At 41.2% G+C, this 24043-nt stretch overlaps 1 protein-coding gene across 1 annotated transcript in view; it reads left to right on the plus strand.

Annotated features, from left to right (window-relative positions):
• The first annotated feature begins 3854 nt into the window (after nt 1-3854).
• Nucleotides 3855-24043, plus strand: part of LOC100757280 (dynein assembly factor with WDR repeat domains 1) — a 28161-nt gene continuing 7972 nt past the window's right edge. Inside the window, exons 1-9 of the mRNA XM_035439259.1 lie at nt 3855-3922; nt 4672-4816; nt 6736-6794; nt 7781-7903; nt 13014-13113; nt 16424-16531; nt 18140-18246; nt 20607-20709; nt 21476-21590. Coding sequence (XP_035295150.1) covers nt 3855-3922; nt 4672-4816; nt 6736-6794; nt 7781-7903; nt 13014-13113; nt 16424-16531; nt 18140-18246; nt 20607-20709; nt 21476-21590 — 928 coding nt within the window. The remainder of the gene's footprint in view (nt 3923-4671; nt 4817-6735; nt 6795-7780; nt 7904-13013; nt 13114-16423; nt 16532-18139; nt 18247-20606; nt 20710-21475; nt 21591-24043) is intronic.

Below are 24043 nucleotides of genomic sequence, written 5' to 3' on the forward strand. Positions count from 1 at the left end.
ATTGGAGGAGAAAGAGAGAGTACGTTCAGAAGATGCCAAGGATGACAGATATGTTGGAGGCAGAAAGGGAGTGTGCACTGTGGGATTGGCTACCTCTGAAAGGCCATGGGTAGAAAGGCAGGGAACACCTATCTAAATAAGCAGTCTGAGGACACATAGCCAGTCACACACCATGTTCGTGTGCTTAGCCAGCACCATGGTGATCCTTATGAAAATACCTGTGGTTGTGTGAGTTGCAGAATGAGGTGCTTCCCCCAACTCCTACCCCTTGAAGATCATCTTTACATCAAAGACAGACAGATAACTGATGCTTTTCAGATTCGGGGCATTTGGCAGATAAGGGTTCTACTTAAAGCCCCAGTATTTCATGCCAGTGATAAAATTTGAGCTTTCAAAGAAAACAAGAAGTTTGGAAAACTTGTACCCACCACATGGTCATGACAGTTTGCCAGTAGTGAGATTTTTCTGATGATAGGTTGGAGGTGCTGCTCACAGATATGGTCATTGGAAGCCATATGATAGAGCCTGGGAAGGCCAGAAGCCACGCATAATTAAAAGAGAATGTTTTGCAGTTATGTCTGCATAAAAATCCACGGAAAAATCTGGATTTTAATGTATCTGAATATCACAGAACTCAGTGACGTGGTTGTAGTTCCACACTTCAACTATAGTTGAAAAAACTCTTTTAAGTTTTAATATCATATTAATGAAGTACTGTCATCATTTCCAAAAGCTATTATTATATCTGCATATGATCATTTTTTTCTTGTATTTCAACCAAAACAGCATCTGAATGGCAAGACTGTTTTTTTTTTTTGTTTTTTGTTTTTTGTTTTTTTGAGACAGGGTTTCTCTGTGTAGCTTTGGAGCCTATCCTGGCACTCGCTCTGTAGACCAGGCTGGCCTCGAACTCACAGAGATCTGCCTGCCTCTGCCTCCCGAGTGCTGGGATTAAAGGCAAGCACCACCAATGCCCAGCCTGAATGGCAAGACTTTTAATGCAGAAGTAGAAGAGAGATTACAGCTGGATTCAGTCAGGCAGGGCATTGAAGATGTGTGTGAAACTACCCTGCCCCCATTCTGATGGTTTTCTTTGTGGAACACATGGCAACTTTTTAAATAGGACACTTATGTTAGCATGTTATGAATCTGTAATAAAACCACTTCACAAATGCTTTACAATTCTCAACTTTAACATGGAAACCATTATGCAATGAAAGCACATTTGTTGTCCCAAGATGTCTCAAAAGTGTAAGATGCTCTTTGTGGCCCACCGAGGCAGGCAATGTGTGTGACTAGGATTTGATCCGCCCTAGTTCTTTGCCCTAGTCTCTTTTCTCTCTGTTGTGTGGGTTGGGGATATTTCATTTCTCAGTCTTCACAGACACAAACTGTGCCTCTCGTCATCTTTAGGATTGAGTCAATCCACAGACATGTTTTCCACACGTTGTTGCCCATTCCATGTTTTAAAATTCTCATTTGACCCGGGCGGTGGTGGCACACGCCTTTAATCCCAGCACTCGGGAACCAGAGGCAGATGGATCTCTATGAGTTAGCCAGCCAAATATACAAGAGCTAGTTCCAGGTCAACCTCCAAAGCCACAGAGAAACCCTCTCTTGAAAAACCAAAAAAAAAAATAAAAATAAAAAATAAAAAATTCTCATTTGATTTGCTTTCATAAGTTCTGTTTATTGCCAAAGATTTTTCCCATTCTTAAAAAACATTGCAAGTGGCTTTGTGATTGTTGAAGTATTAAAACATGTAGGCTTTTTATTAATTCTTTGAAGATTTCATCCATGTATATAAGGCATTTTGATGATAATAATTTCCCACTCCTCCAGCTCCTCTCAGATCCACCCACTCCTCAACGTCATGCCTGTCCATAAACTCTTGAGTGTGGCCCTGGGGCATGGTTTGTCTACTAGGATCCACACCCTTAAATAAAACTGATTCTCTCCATCCAACATTCATCAACTGTCTATAGCTTCTCAACTAGGGATAGGGGCTTTTGAGCCCATTTTTCTCTCTCAGTGCTAGAATGATGACTGGTTCCACCTTGTGTAGGTCTCATGCCACCAAATAAACTGCCGTGAGTGCTGAAACAATTATTATTGTTAAGATTTTATTTATTTTTTGAGACATATTAACCAGTTTATTATAGGCCCGGCAGAATAGGGAGACTTAAGAGAGAAGAGAAACAGGGTTAATGACTGACCGCCATGGCCAGTCGCCATAGAGAAAGAGAGAAGAGAAGCAGAAGCAAACAGAGAGAGAGCGTGAAGAAACAGAGACAAGATTTTATTTTTATTTTTAATTATGTGTATGTATCTGTATGTGAGCATATGCATGTGAGTTCCTGGTGTCTGTGGAGTCTGATTCCTCTGAAGCCGGAGTCATAGGTGGCTGTGGTTGCTGGGAACAGAGCTGGGTTCCTCTTCAAAACAGTATGCATGCTTAACTGCTGATCCATCTTTCTAGCCCACGTTAAGACACTTTTTAATGACTCTCCAATGTGTATACCAGGTAATTAAAGCTTCTCATTCATCTCAACATTGGTGTTTGTTATTGGCCTTTGATGGTTAACGGTATGATGGGCGATTCTTTTTTTTTTTTTTTTTTTTTTTTTTTTTTTTTTTTGTGTATCCTGGGTATTGGTGTTTGTTAACCATCTCTTCCTAGTTTTAGCACCATGAGGTTATTCATTAAGCTTCTATTTCGACCACTTGTTGGGACAGCTTATCACCTTTCTACATTTAATAAACAGGTCTGGTCCCTTTCTGTGGGCTTTAGTGCCAATGGCAGTTTACTTTCACAAGTCCCAAGAATATTACTGTGCTCTGGTTTGTGCTTTGGTGCTCCTGTGACTTCAGTGAGGGGCATTTAAAAGTACTTCTCTGATGTTTCTGAGTGACCCGCTAGGTCACCCCATGAGACTGGTGATGCTGCTGGCTCAAGGGTGAGGAGACATAAGGCTTCTCTAGCATTGCTTCAGGACACATGGCATTGTGGGCATGTTTGGCACATCCAGGACTTTACTGTTTCTCCTTTTTGGACGGGTGGGATGGGTTGCCCTCCAGTGATCAGCCTCAGAGAAAAGTGTGGGAGGTCTTAGCTGCTGCTGAGTCCTGTTCCACCAGCACTGGGCCTGTGGGGCATAGGCTGAGAACATCTGGAACTGCATTGTGCTGCTTCTGCCTGCTGGGGCCAGGTGTTAGGACAAGGATAGTCCGGGGCTTCCACTGGGACTGTGCTGTGGGCTGGTCACATTTCATCTATCCTCACGAAGCTGAGCATGAACAAGATGTGGGCCCCAGCTATCACCTCTCCTGCCCTGCAGTGACCTACTTTCACCAAGGAGGCTCTCCCTCCTAAAGGTTCCATGACCTGGCTAAACAGCATTGCCAGCTGGGGATCAAGTGTTCATACCTGTGAGCTGATAGGGGATAGTTCATATTCAAGCCACAGTACCACACAAGATTGAGGATCAGATTTCAGATCTATAGCAGCCTAGCACCCGTGAGGCAGATACTGGCAAACACCTGATGCTCTTGAGCAAGCCAGCCTAGCCAAGTTGATGAGCTTGAGAGACCCTGCCTCAAAAAAAATAGAGAATGGTAGATGAAGATGCCTGACATTGACCTCTGACCTCCAGATATGTACTCATGCAAGTGAGTGCACACCCTCTTTCACATGTGTACCACATGAACTTGTGGATACACCATATACAAACACAGACACAAAACAGCTATTAAAAATCTGAAAAGTAAAGGCTTTAAAAGAACTCAAAGTGCATAAATCTTTTCCTAGCTTTTCTTAAGCACTTTATATCATGCTTGTGTGATTTACAGGAATTATGCTGGAATATGAAAAAGGTGGAGAACTAAAGACCAAATCCATAGATTTGCTTGAGCTCAGTCCTAGGTAAGTTAGCCATGTACTGCAGTGTGTGTGTCATATCAGAACCATTCAGATGAACACCCCAAGGAGGATGGTTTTATGGCTGGGCTGAATAAGTTATTGAAAACACAAACGCCATCACTCTATTCTTTCTTTTTTTTTCTGAGCAGGACTTTTTAAAAATATGAACTGGTTAGTCTAGAATAGTTTTAGAAAAGTATTTAAGACAGAGTGGCCAGCTTTCCCTATTTAATGTCTTATGTTGGTTTGATGGAATTGTCACAACCAGCATACTAGTATTGATACATTATCATCAGTCGGGGTCCATACTGTACTCAGACTCTCTGAGGTTTACCCCATTTCCCTTTTTTGATCTAGGTCCCTAGCCAGGATCTGATAGGTCATCCAGTCCTCATGTCTTCATGCTTTAGAGCACCCAGGATTCAGAGTGTAGGGAACCCCATGCAAATCTCCACTTGTACAGGCAGAACCGGTGTGTAACACAGACCAGTAACATATCATTCAAAAAAACCACAAGCTTAGGTCTTGAACTTCCTTCTACCAGTTCTGCCTCCACTGGCCCAGAGGAGCACAATAATTACTTACACTTGTACTGTGCATCCAACTTCTGGGAATTCAAACTTAGGTCTTCATGCTTGTATAGTCCGAATCTTTACCCACCAAGCCATCTCCCCAGCTCAAATGAATTTACTTCTTGATGTTGTGAGCATAAGTGCAAATTTGACATGCAAGTGTTGTGGGGTAAATTTCAGTACTGATGTCAACACCCTAGTAGAAGAGATCCAGAAAGCGGAGCCTCTGATCACGGTGTCCAGGGCACAGCAAGTCAGACTCCTGGTCCAGCGGCTGCAGGAGAAACTCAGGCAGCATTGTGACCACAGCTTCTACCTGTTCAAGGTAAGGAGTGCTTAGGGCTACCAGGGCCACAGCAGCTACCTACTAAAAGCATGTGTAGGGACACCAGCAAGGACAATTTGGGAGTGTTATTGATTTCTCTTACAAGTAATATCTTAAAATATGTTATAGTTTTTTTTTTCTGTAAAAATACTTGCTTGTGACTGATCCAGCCCCCTGAACATGGATGTCAATGAGGAGGCCTCTGCACTCCAGGGAGCCTCTAGTAGTGGATTAATATTTTTCCCTGGTGTAAGAAGGGACTTTGAGAGCCCATCCCACGTGAAGGGTTACACTCTGGCCCTGGACACGTTGGGAAGGGCCCAGGCCCAGCACAGGAAGATTTGGTGGACTTTGCAGAGCCCCCATTGAGGGTCCTACCCTGCCTGGGGAGTGGTGGGTGGAGGGGGTGAGGGTAGTTTGGGGGGGGAGGGAGAGGGAGAAGGGACTTACATGTGAAACAAGCTTGTTCCCTAACTTGAACTAATAAAAAAATGAAAAAAAAAGAAAATTGAAAAAAAATACTTGCTTGTGGTTTTAGTATTTCATCTACATTTGGCCAAGATTAACCTTCAGTGGGTATTTGTTGAAAGAATGGATGAAGTTCGAAATACTAATTTCTTGAGATGTTCAATATGGATTTACAGTAAATTTATTTCCCGTTTTAATCAAATTACTAAAATTATTTTCTAGTTATAGTACTTCCTTTTTTTTTTTTTTTTGAGACAGGGTTTCTCTGTGCAGCTTTGGAGCTTATCCTGGCACTCGATCTAGAGACCAGGCTGGCCTCCAACTCATAGAGATCCACCTGCCTCTGCCTCCTGAGTGCTGAGATTAAAGGCATGTGCCACTAACGCCCGGCAAGTTATAGTACTTCTAAGAAGTTGTATTTAATGATACATGAACATTCTTCATTTCTGCTTTATCATGAACTAAACTATAAACCATTGAATTATTGACCAAATGTGGTATAAATATTTTTTCTCTATGTTTCTGACTAAATTAAAAATATAACAAGTGTATCCATGTTATTACTTAAGAACAGCTTTTCAAATTAAATTGAAAATTTGTTCTAAGATTGTTTCATGTTATACTGACTTTATTTTTATGTTTTAAAGTATTATAATAAATACTCTTTTATTTTGTATTCATTGGTTCTGCCTGATATAAATATGCAGTCTCTCCTTGGTTCTCATCCATTTAAGTTCCCAGAAAATAAGGCTTAATATTCTTCCTACAGCAGGTGGCACTGTTCAATTACAAATGTAAGCTGTGTAACTAACTACCTTGACCTTGTGAGTTCTCAAGCAAGGGAACATACTTGATAGCAAAAAAGGAAGCTATTAATAGTTGTACTCTGGAAGCAGACGTATCTGAAGCTGACTCACCCTTGCTAACCACTCAACCAATAGGTTACCCAATTACTATATTTATTCAATGAATATTCATTAAGCACCCACTAACTGATAGATAATATAGATGAGGCATTGCAACTTAAGAGAGTTTTAGGATTAGAAAAGTAACACTGCATTGTGAAATATATTTGAAACATGTTTAAGTTTTTTCTTAAGTACACTGGTTAAACATCTATAGAAAATCATATGGAGTATGTACAAGACAGTGCTACTAAAGAGTGCCATTGGAATTGTCTTCAGTAGCCATAATTTATCTCAACAGTAAATTGGTATTGATGAGAAGTGAAAAGCCAGTCACCTTTTGTGATTATGTATGGCTATTGAGAATACAGTTTGTTTTTTTCAAGGCACAATGCTGTTTTATTTCTAGTTTGTTTGACTATTGGATCTTGTCCATTTACTACATATGTCTAAGAATAAGTAGACTGTCACCATTTGTTTGAAGTTAAAATGGATAAACTTAATCTTGTGTGAGTCCAAAATAAATGGTGTTTCCTTCTGTTGAAGGTTCTCAGAGCACACATCTTGCCATTGACCAATGTGGCTCTCAACAAAGCAGGCTCGTGGTAAGATCCCCTTGTTCTTTTTAACTTTTAGCAATGAAAGGATGAACATTTCTGAGGGTTTTCAAGTAGTTCAGTTAGTTCCAGACCTACTATGCCCACCCATCTCTTGGATTTCCTGATCCTAATGACTACAGAGGAGAGATGTAATCTCTTGTGCCCAGGGCTATAGCCAGGGTTTTCTCTGTGTTTGTGTAATTTTGTGCGAGAGGCACTAGAAGGTGTCATCTAGTACTATAGCTGAGAATAAGAAGAAACAGAACAGTCTCTGGGTGGCTGCCTCTTTGCCTGGACTGTAGGAGCTGCTAATCAGGGGCAGTGCTGTGGCTGGTCAGGAATGCCTTGGTTCAGAGTGGGACTTTTCTCTCTAGCTCTGTTTTGGTGGACAGTGCTTAGAATCACCAAGGCCATGTTCAGGAAATGCTTCCATCACTTGGGATCTGAGGGTCTGGTTAGGAAAGTTGAGATAAGAGGATCATTTTGGTATAGAGGCACGCAAACATGCCTTATCACTCTGCCAGGATTGCTGTCATAAAAGAGTACAAACTAAATGGCTCTCAAACAGAACCATACTTTGATATGGTAGAATGTAGTGACAGAGGGTGTGTAGAGGGTAGGGGAAGAGAGGGTCAATGATGATGTCAGAAGTTATGATCCAAACAACCACAATGAAGTGTTTGGAGTTTCACCAAAGTCATAGAAGTCATTATATCACACACTTTAATTGTATAAGAATATGTACTATTGGAAGAGAGCTGGAAGATTTTCTTTTTATTTAGTAAGTTTTTAAGTCAAAGGTTTTGTTTGGAAACTGTCCTTTGTTTTGAATGTATGGTTTCCAGTACTAAAAGGCATACCAATGATTAAGAAAGGGGTTATTATCCAGTGGGGAAAAGAAACAAAAAACAAAACACAAAAACCAGGGAGGTATCTAGGAGCACAATGCCTGTCACTTTCACCATGCAACGTGCTCACGTTTTCTACATTAGCTTCATCACAGGAAGTTATGATCGGACATGCAAGGTGTGGGACACTGCATCTGGAGAGGAGCTGCACACCCTGGAGGGCCACAGGAACGTGGTTTATGCCATAGCCTTCAACAATCCTTACGGGTATGTTCATGTCATCCCTTCACTTCTTAGTCACTCACGTGTTCATCCCACCACCTACTGGGTGACGACAGGAAGAAGACAGGCTTGAAATTTATTGAGTTTCTGCTGTGCTCCTTGGGAACCTTTTCAAGGCTCTCTCAATGTTTACTGCCTTTGGGAACAGTTTTTAAAGAATTGGAAACTGAAGGGCCCTTCCCAGGAACACCGTGTGGAGAGGTAGCTGGAGGTCATCGGCAGCCATGCTGACCACGAGAAAGGGCTCATTGATATACAGCATTGTGCTCGAGGCTCTGGGGAGTGTGACATGCTTCTGCTGCATAACATGGTTTCTTTCATTTTTAAGTGATCATTCAGTCTTTTGGAGCAGAAAAAATATGCTAAGTAGTAGAGAAAATATGCTGAGTAGTAGTGCCAAGAACAGCAGAGGCCCCCTTTCAGGCCAACCTCTGGTTCACTGACTCAGCACATTCAGAATGCCTTCTGTTTTCACCCGTTGCGTGTTTCCCATGCCCATGACACTGTGGTGCTTGTAGCCACAAAGCTACCCATCACTGTGTTTGACTCTTTCATGGTGAGAGTCTAAGCTTATCAAAGGGTTGTCGTATGTCCACAGACCTGTGCTTTCAACCATGCTTGTGGGAATTACTACTGAATCTAATTGCATAAATTGTCAAGATAATTAAAAAATATTACCTAAACTAATGAGGTGAGAAGGTGAAAAGAGAGTTGCTGTCTTCGGTGAAAGCAGTAGGGGAAATGTTTGAGAAAGTTCTTCCTAATGAAGTTGTGAGTAAGAGCCAATGGGTTTTTGTCCTTCCAGTGTATTTAAAGTCTTTACATTTCTCATCCTATTTAAAATCTTAAAATACGTGTTTAAATTTTTTATTTCAAATTTTAAAATTGAAATTACATATATATGTATGATTTTATATATACATGAGATTACACACACACACACACATACACACACACACACACACACACACACACACACACACACACACACACACACACAGATGCCACGGTGTGTATGTGGAGGTCAGAGGACAGTTCCCAGGATTCACTTGTCTTCTTTCACCATGTAGAGGCAGACAGATGACTCTCACCTCAGCTTGGGCAGCAGGTACCTTTACTCACTGAACCGTCTCTCCAGCTCCTTCTCATCCCATTTAAAAGAAAACAAAGCTGGGATCTGTAGGGATTCAGTCAGATTTCTGTGACCCAGGTGCTTAATTTGCCTACCCTGGGCCAGTTTAGTGAGTTCAGAGACCTTGGCTCTCCATCACAAGAGTGCCACATGGGTGTATGTATTTGAGTAAAATTTCAAAAAAACTTGTTTGTCTTTCACAGTCAATCCCTTAAAATTACTTTTTCCATTACTGAAAATGGCTTGAGGATTCTGGTTTATTTACAATCTCACCATGATGTCAAGAACGAAACAGTAAATGGTTTAAGGGTTAAGAGGAAGAAACCAGGGAGATTCCTCCTGGTTTGGGTGTCTTAAGGTGACTCACATTAAGCCTGACCCTGAAGATGGGAGCTTGGTGAGGATACCAGGGTGAGGGACAGGATTAGCTTGGGCTTTTACATCAGTGATTCACCAGGGGCCCGGCAAGCCAGTCTGTCTCTGAAGTGACAGTTCCAGCAGAGGAATGCAAGACTGAGGTCAGCTTGCACTGTGGAGGCACACTACTATTCTGAAGGGCTCGACTGCTCATAGAGGCTTGTGAACACAGGAGTGGAACAGTGAAAGTGCTTTTGACAAGGATTGCTCTGGCAGACTGAAAGGGTCAAAGGGACCCGTGAGGAGGCAGGGGACCAGCTCCCACAAGGCATGGAGCCTTATTTGACAGAGTGGCAGAGAGAGACAATGGAGTCTATAAGATTGTTTGCACTTAGACTAGAAATTTTGCATCACAGTTAAAACAAACAACATGTGTGCTTCTTGTGTCATTATATCTTTTAAAACACAATCCCAACATACGTTAATTATGATGGCACAACCAATTTATATTGGTATTATAAACTGATGAACTATGCAGAAAAATTAACTTTGATGTATACATGTTTACATTATAGAGAATGATAATTTTAATAGTACCTTATTAAACTAATCTGTAGCAATAAAAAACTTTTATTGAAATTGTAAATGATACCGTTTAAATAATGGTGTAATCTTTAATTTTAATAAATGTTCTTTAGTAGTCTATTTAATAGGCATGGTATTCTTGTGAATGTCAACAAAGTTTTCTGGAGAGAGGCGTATAGTCCTGTTTCTCTATTGAATTCTACCGATGTTTCTGATGAAAATTCATGTGTCAACTTATGAAAATAGTCATCCCAGTCTAATGATTTATTTATGAACTAAAGCATGGTTTTTCCATTGCATCTCACTGCATTTTAGTTTCAGAGGAATGCGTTATCAAAGAATAAGATAGAGTGTGAGTGTGTGTGCCTACATGTTTGTTTCTAAGAGTGTGTGTGTTTGTATGTGTGTGCTCACTTAGTGTTTGTGTGTGTGTTTTCTTTTTTATAAAGTTAAGGGTAAGTTTTGACTTGATCATGTAATTCTTAAAATGCTGAACCTGTTTGTCATGGAGTACAAACTGACTAAGAGACAAAGACAACATGAGATTGATGTGTTTGAAGGGCAGAAAGGCCAGCAAAATGGACTGAGGCAAGTCACGAGGCTTTGAGGTCATGCTGAACAGGAGATGAAAGGCAACAGAAGTGGAGGTAAAATGCCTTGATGCCTTGGACCACATACCATGTGTTTCAGTTAGGGTTTCTATGGCTGCGAAGAGACACCATGACTATGACAACTCTTATAAAGGAAAAAATTTAATTGAGGTGGTGGCTTACAGTTTCAGAAGTTCAGTCCATTATCATCTTGGTGGGACATGGTAGCGTGCAGACAGATATGGTGCTGGAGGGGTAGCTGAGAGTTCTACATCTTTCGGGCAACAGGAAGTGGTGTAAAACATTGGGTGGTAAGTATCTTGAGCATATGTGAGTCCTCAAAGTCCACCTCCATGATGTCACACTTTTTCAAACAAGACCACACCTACTCCCAACAAGGCCATACCTCCTAATAGTGCAACTCACTTTGGGGGCTATTTTCTTTCAAATTACCACACCACAGGAGGAGCCCTTCTGAGTCCTTGGAGCCTGACTCACCTAGAGTGCCGGGAAGCTTTTGGACCAGGGTGAGCTACCCTGGAGCATCCACAGAAAGGTCCTTGCTTCATTTAGTCAGAACGATTGCAGGTGCACTGAGTGGGTGGCCTGGGACCAGAGGAAAAAGGCAAGACATCATTAATGCTAGTCTGGACAAATGTAAATTCTATGCACTTATAATTGTCCTGGGCACTTCTTCTAGTGTGTGTGACTTGGACCTTATGGCCTAGTCCATATGCTTTTGAAAAAAATGGATTTTTAGCAAGTTAATATGTGATGATAATGTACGGACTATGGAGACCAGGGGAAGGCATTGGATCTCCTAGAACTGGAGGTGTAGATAGTTATGAGCCACTTGATGCTGGTGCTGGGAATCAAACTTGGGTCCTCTTCAAGAATAGTGTGGACTTAAATCCTGAGCTGTCTCCCCTAACCCAATATGTTGCTCTCTCACGTGGGTTCTGGGCTTTGAACTCAGGACTTCATGCTTGTGTGGCAAGTACTTGACCAGTTGAAGCATCTCATCTGCCCATAGTATTCCAGCCTTCGAGTCTATCCTCTCTAAATGCCTCTGCAGCAGGAATAATTTGATGTGATTTTCTCAAGGAATCACTGATGTGGAACCTCTCTGGATCTTACCAACCATGTGCCTCCCTAGATTTGTCTCTGTGACTTCCCCCTTTTCAATTTAGTGTTTCCCTTTTGTATACCTGTAATAGAGTTTTTGTATATCCACACAGCTAAAATGACATATTAATGATATTCATGTAACTAATTTTCTTTTTTTTTTTTTTTTACTTTTGTTGATTTTTTCCGTGGATTTCACACCATGTACTCGGATCCCTCTCATCTCCCTTGCATCTGCCCTCTGCCCTTGAATCCTCCTTCAACAAATCAAAACCAAATTTAAAAGAAAAATCCAAAACCAAACAAAATAAAGAAACAAAACACAACAAAAACCAAAACCCAAACCAAACAAACAAAAGGAAGAGGAATCTTGTTGTAGAAGCTGTAGTGTGGCCTGTTGAGACATAGAGTTCACCCTTTAGTTTATTTGTTTTTATTTGCAAGTGTTCATTGCCTCCAGTCATTGGTTTGGCTCAAGGCCTCTGGTTTCTGCTACACCCCAATTCATGGTCACTCACTGGGTCTCCTCTTGGATATCCTGTTATATCCTGTGTCATGGAGATCCTGCTGTTTTGGATCTGTAGGTTTGTCCCTTCACATGCTCCAATTGTTTTTAAATTTTGTGGATGTTTCGGGTGGGCCAACTCATAGCTCTGGTTCTGAGCTTGGGTGTTAGGTGGGTTGGTCAACTCACTAGCTTTCCCTCAATGTCACTACCTGGATGAGCTCTCCAGCACTGCCCAGGCTTGCTCACCCAATGCAGTCTACAGCAAGGAGTGGGGTCAGTTCTCCCTCTCTAGAGCCCTCAGATCCAAGGGCCCCTCGTTCATATCACCAGGGTCAGCTCTAGTGTTTTGCTCAGGCAAGGTACAGGGCCCTCTCTCCTGATTGTTGTAGGGAGCATGCGAGGGGGAAAGGGGCCAGCTCTCCTGCTCTCCTGCTCTCTGGGCTGGCTCACCTGTGTGCCCACAACAGGGTCAGTTCCTGTGTGCTGCAGCTGGTGTGGGGCAGGGGCTAGTTCTCTCACTCTTTTCTGAAGTTACATTCTTGGGTTAATTCAAAAGTTGTTATAATTACAAAAACATACCTTTAATGCAATATCTATATCATCCGTATGCATGAATTAATACCACTAAAAAATCAGATTGGTTTTATTACTCATTGGAGCAAATATGAAATTGTTTAACGGTGCAGTGTATGCCTAAGTAGGGAAATAAGCCATGTGTCAGCACATCTAGTCTTAGTTCAGTGTATTATGCAATGTGGCTGAGTTTGTTTCTAAAATTCAGACTTTTGAAATTTGCAGTGACAAAATTGCCACTGGGTCCTTTGACAAGACCTGTAAACTCTGGAGTGCCGAGTCGGGAAAGTGTTACCACACCTTCAGGGGTCACACAGCCGAGATTGTGAGTACAGCTGACACTCTGAGGGCTCCTTCATGTTGCTCTTCCTTTGAGGACACAGTAGTAAGCGTGGGGGTTGCTTTCATATTGTGTGTTCCACCTCTGACCCAGTATTTTTAGTCTTCGGGGTTTGTCTATGAGATTCTCACCACCTAAGAGTTAACCACTCACAGATTTGGTGAGGGTAGCCTGCAATGATGATGAATAGCCATGTGTTTGGCATCTGTGTGTGATGGGCAGGACTCCTCCGTGGTTTACATTTGCTTATTGACTTCATGTAGGTTAATGAGGTTATCACAGTCTCTGTAAAATAACTTCTGTGAACCTTGTTGAGTGCGCAGGATGATTATTTCATGCATTTCAGTAGGATTCAGACTTAGATAAGTCATCTGAGACTCTAAATATAGCTTCCACTTCGGGGAGGCCCTTGTCCCCTGTCATCTATATCCTTCTTATGTCACCCTGTGGAGCACATGATGACTCTTGAGAACAAACAGGATGCTAGGATTAGGAGCAACCTTGGTTCTCATCCACTTTCAGATTCATGGCCTATTCATTGAAAAGAGCCCATGGTGGGCTTAAGGTACTGTGCAGATGGGGGACAAGACAGCTATTCTTCTGTGGCACTTGCTATTCTCAAGATATTAATGTGTAATAGCTTACTTTGCTCCTTAGAAGATCCCATTTTGAGGCATAGTTAAGGAGACTGAGGCACTGACAGTAATTGGCCAAAGGTGAAGAAAGACAAAACCCCTGTCTTCAGAAACCAGCTGTGTCCCCATACTCCCTAAAAGTTTGAAATGCTTTTCTTTTTTTTCTTTTTTATTCTTTAATTACTACTCATATTTACATATTCACCCCCCATTCCCTTGCCCTCCCATCCTCCCACGTTCCCCCCCAACTCCCCAAACCCCCCAAATCCTTCCCAGGGATAGTGAGGCCCTCCATGGGGGACCTTCAAAGTCTGTCATATTGAAATGCTTTTCTTTTGCACAGAGTTCCTAGTGAGACAGTCATACAATTTCATGGTCAAGAACATCTATCAAGTAGACACTAAATGTTAACCATGTGTGAAGAGTCATTGAAGTAGCTTAGTTGGTAAAGTGCTTGCTTAACTGTATCACAAGGCCCTGGGTTTGATTCTGAGCATTGCATAAGCTAGAGGTAGCCAGGCATCCCTACAATCCCAGCCCTGGAGATGGAGGCAGGAGAATTAGATCCAAGTTGTTCTAGGCTACATAGGGAGTTCTAGGCCAACTTGGCTCAAAAGGAACAAAATAAAACCCCAAAGCTATCTGTACACATAATCTGGACAGTAATTGTGGGATGCCTGATGGAACTGGATGCAGGGTTTTAGTCTCTTGGGGACTTTCAGTTCAGCAGAAGGAGTAGATCCATCACCGGATAGGTATAAAGAGGTGTGGTTATTTAAGTACTAGAAGTGTGTGTTGACCTCAGTGAGGCTATAGGAGAGGAGTGAAGTCAAGTGTCCTTTGACCAGGAAAGATGTTCAAAAAGAATGATAGAAAAGAGGCACGTGTTTTCCCGACACAGGGGTCAGCACTTCTGTGTGTCCAGAGCTCTGCACCCAGGGGGTGTTTTTGAGAATTCAAATATCGCTTTGTTATCAGGGAACTCAACCTTCTCCTGAGATGATTTTCATAAAATATGCAACATGGACAAGCCACACCACACAAACACACACACACACACACACACACACACACTGGCTGAGTTGCCTGCTATACCTGATCCAGGGTGATGGGCATGGGGCGCTTGTGATGCCCAGCTTCCAGGGTTACTGACGTCCATGTCTTTGTACATCTACATTCAACCAAAGCCAGAATATTAAGTGGAAGTGAATGCATGGAAGAGGCATGGAAATGTCATGTGGCAGGGGACTTATCTTATGACATACTAAGAAACCTGGGCTTTATCTTGTGAGTCACTGAGGCTTCCTGTCTGGAAGGGTGTGCCTGACTTGCTTCTCTGAGATTGTTTGTTTTAGCATTATGAAGGAAAAATTGGCGGCGTTTGAGACAAGAGATCACTGCTAGTTAGGGATCTACTGCTACCCAAGTGATCCATGGTGAAGGCTGCCCTAAAGTAGGCGAGAAGGCGAGAAGTGTTAATGGAGTGGAGACAGAGGTGCTTGGTACCACATATCTGAGGAATGAGGGATGGGGCAATCTAGGATGATTCCTTGTTTGGGAGTTTATGTTATTGGCAGTGCCTTTCCCTAATTCTGCGTATAAGAGGAGGCCACATGATTTTTGAACCTCAGACAGACTGAGGAAAAATGCCTATGCCATCTACCAAGCAACCTTTGTCATTAGCTCACTATATTCCACAACATCAGACCTGAGAATAGGAAGATGATTCATTAATAAGGTCGATCCCCAGGTTTGAGGAAGAAAAGCTCTTAGAATAATTTCACCAGGAACTAATTAATATACTGTTCTTAGCCTCCATGGTCAGGTGATGAGTCAGGGAGTGTTTATGATTCTAAGTCCTTGCTGGATAAAGTTAATGTTAGGAGTTTGCATGCAGAGTGCACTTGAGAGGTGGAAGTTAACGGTGTTGTGTGTGCCAGAGGTAGTGATGTCTCAGTGTCATAAGTTGAATGTTAATGATAGACCAGGACACAAGGTGGAGGTCTCGAAGAAATGGAAGGTATCCTGGCACAAGGAAGGGATGGCAAGTGAGAAAGAAAGCTGGAAGTATTTGGAAATTTTTTACCAGAGAAGGACTAGCTGGTGATGAAGATATAGGCACAGTTGCAAATGGGAAGACCAAAGGTATGGGTCTGAGGCTACTAGAAAGACTGCTTGCAGGAAGGCCATCCAGGACATGGAATTGACTCGTTGAGCTAGAAGTCACAGTTCCTCACTAAAGAGTACGCTCAGACTGTCATCATAGCTACAAGGACTCCGAGAGCCCCTAGCATGAAACTCACGGGAGATGAGCTGTGCTTTGGCTCTCACTGTTTGGTGTTCTGGAAGCTGTAAAGAGAATCTGTGGCAGAGCAGGTGACAAGACAAGGACAAGGCCTCTCTTTAGGAGGAGATTGCTCAGGATTCTACCTGGAGATGGCAGGTTTCTCACAAGGACAAGGCCTCTCTTTAGGAGGAGATTGCTCAGGATTCTACCTGGAGATGGCAGGTTTCTCACTCTGATGGCTTGGTGTGTTCTTATACAAACCATTAATTAAATCTAAATTTTCTAAGCCATTTGAAAGAGTTTCAGTGCATAATTAAGAGTTGGAAGCACCATGCTCCTAAAGTCTCACCCTCCCCCATTTCATGTGTTGTAGGTGTGCTTATCATTCAACCCACAAAGTACAGTGGTTGCTACTGGAAGTATGGATACAACAGCCAAACTATGGGACATTCAGAATGGAGAGGAAGTGGTCACTCTAACAGTATGTCCGTATTGTTAATAAGCCATATCATTAACCATCTGTATTAATTATTAGTTGTATTTGTTATGAAGTGAAGGCTATGTTAGAAGTCTTTGAGCTACTGGCATTTAAACTTTGGAAGATGCTCATGTCAGCTGTTTCTATGGGTTTCACCAACCTGGTCTAGACCCCTTTGCTCTTCACTCGTCCTTCTCTGCATCTGGGTTCCAGTTCAGTTTGGTGATTAGTTGTGGGTGTCTGCTTCTACTTCCACTAGCTGCTGGATGAGGGCTATTGGGTAGCATATAAGTCAGTCATCAATCTCATTATCAGGGGAGGGCATTTAAGGTAGCCTCTCCTCTGTTGCTTAGATTGTTAGTTGGTGTCATCTTTGTAGATCTCCAGACATTTCCCTAGTGCCTGATTTCTCTGTAAACCTAAAATGTCTCCCTCTATTATGATGTCTCCATTCTTGTTATCTTCTAGTCTTCCCCTGACTTAACCTTTCTGCTCCCTCATGTCCTCTACATCCCTCTTCTTTCCCCCTTATCATTCTCCTAGCTCTCTCCCCCACCCCTCTTCCCATGCTCCAAATTTGCTCAGGGTCTTGACCCTTTCCCCTTCTCCAGGGAACCATATATGTTTCTCTTAGGGTCCTCCTTGTTTATTAGCTTCTCTAGCAGTGTGGATTGTAGGATGGTAATCCTTTATGTCTAAAATCCACATATGAGTGAGTACATACCATGTTTGTCTTTTTGTGATTGGGTTACCTCTCTCAGAATGGTTTCTTCTAGTTCCATTCATTTGCCTGCAAATTTCAAGATTCCATTGTTTTTTTTCTGCTGAGTAGTACTCCATTGTGTAAATGTACCACATTTTCTCTATCCATGTTAGGGCCCCCAAATAACACACAGAATCTTATATTAGTTACAATGTTGCTGGCCAATGACTAGGATTTCTTACTTGCTAGCTCTGTCTTAAGTATCAGCCATAATCATTAATCTATATATTTTATAAAGATTTATTGAGGATGCCAGTGGCATGCATCTTCTCTTCATGGGATCACATGGCGACTCCACTCTCTACTACATTTCCCAGAATCCTCCTTCTCTCCTAGTCCCACGTATCTTGCCTCCCTGTTGGCCAACAGTGTTTTATTCACTAATCAATAAGAGAGACATATACACAGAAGGACTTTGCTTATCAAGTGCTTATTATCATGACTACCTGAAGACAGTTCTTCTAGTCTTCCCAGGACAATGGGGAAGACCCCTTCTAGGTTCTCCAAACATATACTTTTATTTTTTAAATAGTCCAGTCTGCCCTACAACACTGTCACTGTTCTGCAATGAACCTGCTTGAAGTGTGCAAGGCAATGAGCTTTGCTGATTACTGTGCATATCACCAAATTCTGTTCTCTCAACTTCCTTGTCACCTTGCAGAGAAAGCTGTGTATGTACAGCCCTTCCTACCCCAGCCCAGCCCAGCCCAGCATGATTTCCTGTGTCCCCCTGCACCTATCTGTTCTCTACCATCTTTTGGATGATAACATACTCTTATCTACATATATTCTTATCAATGTTCTTTCTCATCTACATGTGTGTATGACTGTGTCTGTTCTTTTTCCAGGGTCATTTGGCAGAAATCATTTCCTTGTCATTTGACACCTCAGGAGACAGAATCATCACAGGATCCTTTGACCACACAGTTGTAGTATGGGATGCTAGTACTGGAAGGTAATTTTCTAGATATTTTTGATCTGTGTCAGTAGTTAAGAAGATCTGTGTTATATATTAAGCTTATCCTTGCCTAAGTTGTTTATGATTTAAATTCTTCAGGAATATGACTCATAGTTGATTTAAAAATGTGTTTTAGTAGTTTGCATGCATATATGTATGAGCAACACATAGGTGTCTGGCACTTTCATGATTGAAAGCTACAATGTAGGTGCTAGGTGCTAAACCTGGGTCCTCTGTAAGAGCAGCAAGGGCTCTTAACCATGAGTCACCTCTCCAGTCCCCAGGTTTATTCTTCAGTGTTATTTTGGACCCACAAAATAAGAGAGTTCCTATAATTCTAGGCAAGAATACCAAACAGCAACATGAAAGGAGAATGTTATGAAGAGCTTGGTTGTATAGCTGTTATTAGTCCCATGTACTATATAATCAAGTTTCAATGACATCTTCTTATGGTAAGCCCGAATATCATGAATTAAAACTCAGAGTTAATTCCCAAACTTAATTGAGCCCAGGAACTTCAGTTTCCTTTCTAATGGTTGTTGGTCTTACTTGTCAAGAAGTTAGTTAATTTTGCATATTTGTGTTGGAAAAACTCCACTCTTAGACTACAAATTTGGATAGAAGGAATCATTACTAGTGCTGTTATCCAAGACTGTGAGTGAGGGAAGGGCCTTGCAAGCCCTGGATGCAGTGCTCCTGAACACCCATGAGTCTGTGGGACCCACTAATGTGTTTCTGTTCATTCATGAATTTGCTAGCTAATTAATTATTTTTGAGTCAGAGTCCCATGTAGCTCAGGCTGGCCTCGAGCTCTTTCTGTAGCTGTGGATGACCTTGAACTTCTGACCTCCATGCCTCCATCTTCTGAATGCTGGTATTATAGTCATGTGCCACCACACTTGATGTAATACTGGGGATTAAACCCAGAGTGTTCTTCATGCAATGAAAGCAATCATTTTGCCATCTGAGCTCCTTTCCTAGTGGCACTCATTGATTTTAAGACCATTCTAGAGTTTTAGACTACCTTTGTGAATACCCATTCCTTTTTGAAATGCTACCTTACATAAAGTTCTAGTGTTCAATTTTATTTTAAACTGTACATATTTATGTTACAGTGTGATAATTCAATCCATGTATAAACTATTAAATGATGAAAATAGGGCAGTTAACATGTCCATCTCCTTAAATACTTTTTTCAAAGTTATACTAAAATGAAAGAATTGTATGCATTTATATAGTGCACTGTGATATATGGACATATGATACAATGTTACTGATCAAATCAGAAATTGTCTGAGACTGGAATAAGTCAGACACTGTCATATTACCTTTTTAAACAAAGATTTATTTTTATTATGTATATGAGTGTTTTTGTATTCATGTGTGTATGTGTATCATGTGCTTGCCTGGTGACCAGGGAGGCTGGAAGAGGACATTGGATCCCAGGGAACTAGTTGTAGGTGGTCATGTGTTGCCACATGGGTGCTGGGAACTGAGAATGGATCTCTTGGGTACAGTGAGTGTTCTTAACTGTTGAGTCATCTCTCCAGCCTCAGTCATATTATCTTTGATTACTTAAAACATGTATATTTCTACTGAAATTAGTGTGCTCTTTTTGAGTAACAGCACAACTATTTTCATTTCATCATATGTATATGAGTGTAATTTTATGAATAATAAAATTTAGTTCACATGTATGGGCTTGACCGTGTGTGCACATGCTGGAGTAAAACAACTGTGTTTTTATTGTTACCCTGACACAACCCAGAACAGTGCTTCTCAACCTTCCTAATGCTGTGATCCATTAGTCAAATTCCTCATGTTGTAGTGACCCCCATAAAATTATTTTTAATCTCTACTTCATACTATAATTTTGCTACTGATATAAAAAAGAATGTAAATATCTGTAGAGACAGCGGTTTGCCAGAGGGATCACATCCAAGAGGTTGAGAACCATGGGCCTAGTGTCACCTGGGAAGAGAGGCTCCAAGTGAGGAATCCTTTTGCCAAGGATGACCTATGGGCATGTCTGTGGGAGACTGTGTTGATGGTTAATTGAGTTAGAAGGATCCATCCTGGGTGTGGGCAGTGCCATTTCCTGGACTGGGCCCTGAGCTGTTACGAGTGAAGAAAGCCAGCTGCGCAGAAGCAGAACCAAGCAGACAGCATGGGGAGTGGGGTGTTCTTGCTTCCCTCTGAGAAGTGACCAGCTGTCTGAGCCCTGCCTTGGCTTCCCTGAAATGATGGGCTGAATAATCTCTTACTCCCTTATACCACTTCCTTCAGGGTGGTTTGTCGCAAAACCAGAAATGAAATCAGGATGTCTCTCACCAGCTGTGCCTATTTCTGTCTTGTAGGAAGGTGCACACTTTAATTGGCCACTGTGCTGAGATCAGCAGCGCCTTGTTCAATTGGGATTGTTCTCTAATATTAACAGGCTCCATGGACAAGACCTGCATGGTGAGCTCAGAGTCGGACTGTCTTTGTACTATGTCTCTTTCCTTTATACTGTATCAGGTGTTCATCATAACACTAACAGATCAAAGAGGGAATGCAATTAAACATTGATTTATAAATGATAATTGCTAATTTCCATTTCAACTCTCCAGTTTTCTAAGCTTGAAGGAACTATGAAATTATAAAATAATTCTGTTTGTTTCAAAGACAAGAAAGGTCTTGTTTGAAAAGCCACAATAATTTTATCCAGTGTCCTGCTGTTTATTTAGTATGCTCCTATTGGCATGGCCCTCATGGGGCCTCAAATAAGTTTCCTCCTGCCATTGAGTCTCTTCTCTTCAAAAAAATTACTGAGAGGCTATAATCACTTGTCACTTATATTTATACAAATGGCATTCAAATCTCACTATGGATGTACTTTTCATTTCTTGTCATAATAGTTTGGGATCAAACCCCTAGTCATCTGAAGTTTTTGTCGAAGAAAATATCCCTTCATACCAATCCCTGTAGCATACCTCTCAGATTTTCTTTCTTTCCTTAATGTTGCAGAAAATTCTAAGTGTCTTTGCCTTGATTTTCCTGTGATCAAATGGTTGACTTTGGTTATAAATCCAAGTGGAATTAACTGATCAGAGAGAATGAAATGATGTGTATCCTTTGATCACCATTATTTAGCAAGACACACTCCTATCATGAGATCACTGGCCATCTTCCCACTTTGGGGAGGAATTTCGTTGCTTAGTTGATGGTTTCTCTCTCTCTATTTCAGTTATGGGATGCTACAAGTGGGAAATGTGTAGCAACCTTAACAGGCCATGATGATGAAATACTAGACAGCTGCTTTGATTACACAGGGAAACTTATTGCAACAGCTTCTGCTGATGGTAAGTCATATGTTCATACATTTAAGTTATGGAGGAACTTAGGTTTTCCTTGGAAGTGGTGCCTGACTCTATACCATGCTTCATCTCCACAAGTACCTGCTATCGTGGAAATCTGTGCCTTATCTCCATGATGACATGTGTGTCGCCACAGTGTGTTCCCATCTCATTCTTTTTGTGTATATGTTATTGGGGGATTGAATCTACAGTTTAGTGTGAGCTCAGCAACGCTTTCTACTGAGTTATATACCCTAAGTTTTATTTTGAGGTAGGATCTCTTCACTAAGTTATCCATATTGGACTTGAATTTACTCTGTAGCACAGGGTGACCTGAATTTGTGATCCTTTTGCCTCAGTCTCTGAATAGTGGATATTGCTGAGTGTGTCATAAGTCCTGGGTCCATGTTGCATTCTTAATAATCACAGGTGATGTTTTTAATTGTCTGTGTTATCTCCTTGATAGAGCCACGCATGTCTCTCTGGATCTTTATGTCTTCTGTATGTATGGTGCCATGTTCACAGTCAACTCTTCAGTGATTGTGTACAATGTTCCATTCTTTTGGGACTATCAACTTGACCACTATTGATGCTACCATAATAAACTATGTCAATTCTATAAATAATGTACTGGTCCACCATAACATGAATAATAAAAACTGAGAGACAAATATTGGGATTCAACCTGAAAACCAGGGAAGCAAAGCAGCCAGCCACTAGCTCTTACTACTACCTCAGACTAAAAGGGTGATCCTGTCTGCACAAATCCTCAATGTTCCTGGAGACTGAATGCCCAAGACTGAATGCCAGCTCTGAGATCCTACTTCTATCTTATATACCTCTCTAGTGCTGGGATTAAAGGCATGAGCTCTGTTTCTCTTTTAGACTCTCATGTAGCCCTGAGTGGCCTTGAACTCGAAGAGATCCATCTGCCTCTGTTTCCTGAGTCCTGGGATTAAAGGTGTGTGCCACCACTTCCTGGCCTTTATGGCTGTGTCTATTTTTGCATTCTGATCTCCAGGCAAGCTTACTAGATTGTAAACAATATATCACCACAGTTCTACTGTATCTGTCAAATCCCTATGAGAAGCATGTCCTACAGTATGCTTCCATTACCTTGTTCACGGACAAATACAATACCATATTATGTCCTCATCATATGATGATCATGTATGTTTTTGAAACTCCAAGTCCTCATTCTGATTTTGTACCATTGGCCTGATTTTCATGTATGAAGCTGCTTGTTAACTACAGATGGTGCTATAATGTTGTATGCCCCTGTCCTTGATTACCACACATGATGCTACACAGTTTCCATGAATTCTCTTTCATGTCTATTCTCCAACACTATTCTTGGTCATCACTTTGATGACCAGCTATGATCCTACACTGAACAGTCACATAAATGCCTATGTATGGTACCAGTCTATATTTCATCTCCTTGAATACAAGTCATGATGCATGTGTACTGTGTGCATCTTAGAATGTTATATGTGAAGCTGTGTCAACCTTTCTATCCATAAATGACAATACATTGTCACCTCCCTGATGATCTTACATGGGAATCCACAATGTCAGCAACATTCTCTGAATGAGCATGTTTTATGTCACAGTGTATTGGGGTCAACATTAAAAAGAAAACCCTCTGGCACTATGGTAAATTTATGTCAGGTCACTTGTTACATTTACCTTATCTGCCTTATGATGCTTAACATACACACACACACACACACACACACACACACACACACACACACACACACACACGAGCTCTACTGGTAACTTCTTACTCTATATGATGCTATATATATGCATATATATATATATATATATATATATATGTATGTGTGTGTGTGTATGTATGTATTCATGATCTTTGCCAACAGTATCTTACTTTATATGATGCTGCAGTGTGTGTGTCTATTAACAATATCTTAACCCTATATAATCCTATAGTGTGTGTGTGTGTGTGTGTGTGTGTGTGTGTGTGTGTGTGTGTGATCTCTACTGATGATATCTTATTCTAAAATATTGCTACTATATATACATAATAATTATCAATATTGACTATATCTTACTCTATAATCTCTACAGATAACCCCAGTCACACAGTCCATTGAATACTGGTAATATACTCTCTCTCTCTCTCTCTCTCTCTCTCTCTCTCTCTATATATATATATATATATATATATATATATATATGTCATCTGTGTTACAATGGGTTTATTATCTCACTGACTCTATCAGATATGTACAATGCTTGTATAGTAATCTTCTTGAAGGTCATACATGATGCTGAATTCACATGTCATTTCTTTGCCAGTTATATGACATTGTATGTCTACATAATTGCTGATAACTATTCTGTAGGTAATGTGCATGGCAACAATGCATCATGTTACACTGGATGCATACACTTTAGAATACTACATATGGCTGACTACCTTGCATCTTTGA

The sequence above is a fragment of the Cricetulus griseus genome, chromosome 2 (assembly GCF_003668045.3).
Source record: "Cricetulus griseus strain 17A/GY chromosome 2, alternate assembly CriGri-PICRH-1.0, whole genome shotgun sequence".
Taxonomy (NCBI): Eukaryota; Metazoa; Chordata; class Mammalia; order Rodentia; family Cricetidae; genus Cricetulus; species Cricetulus griseus.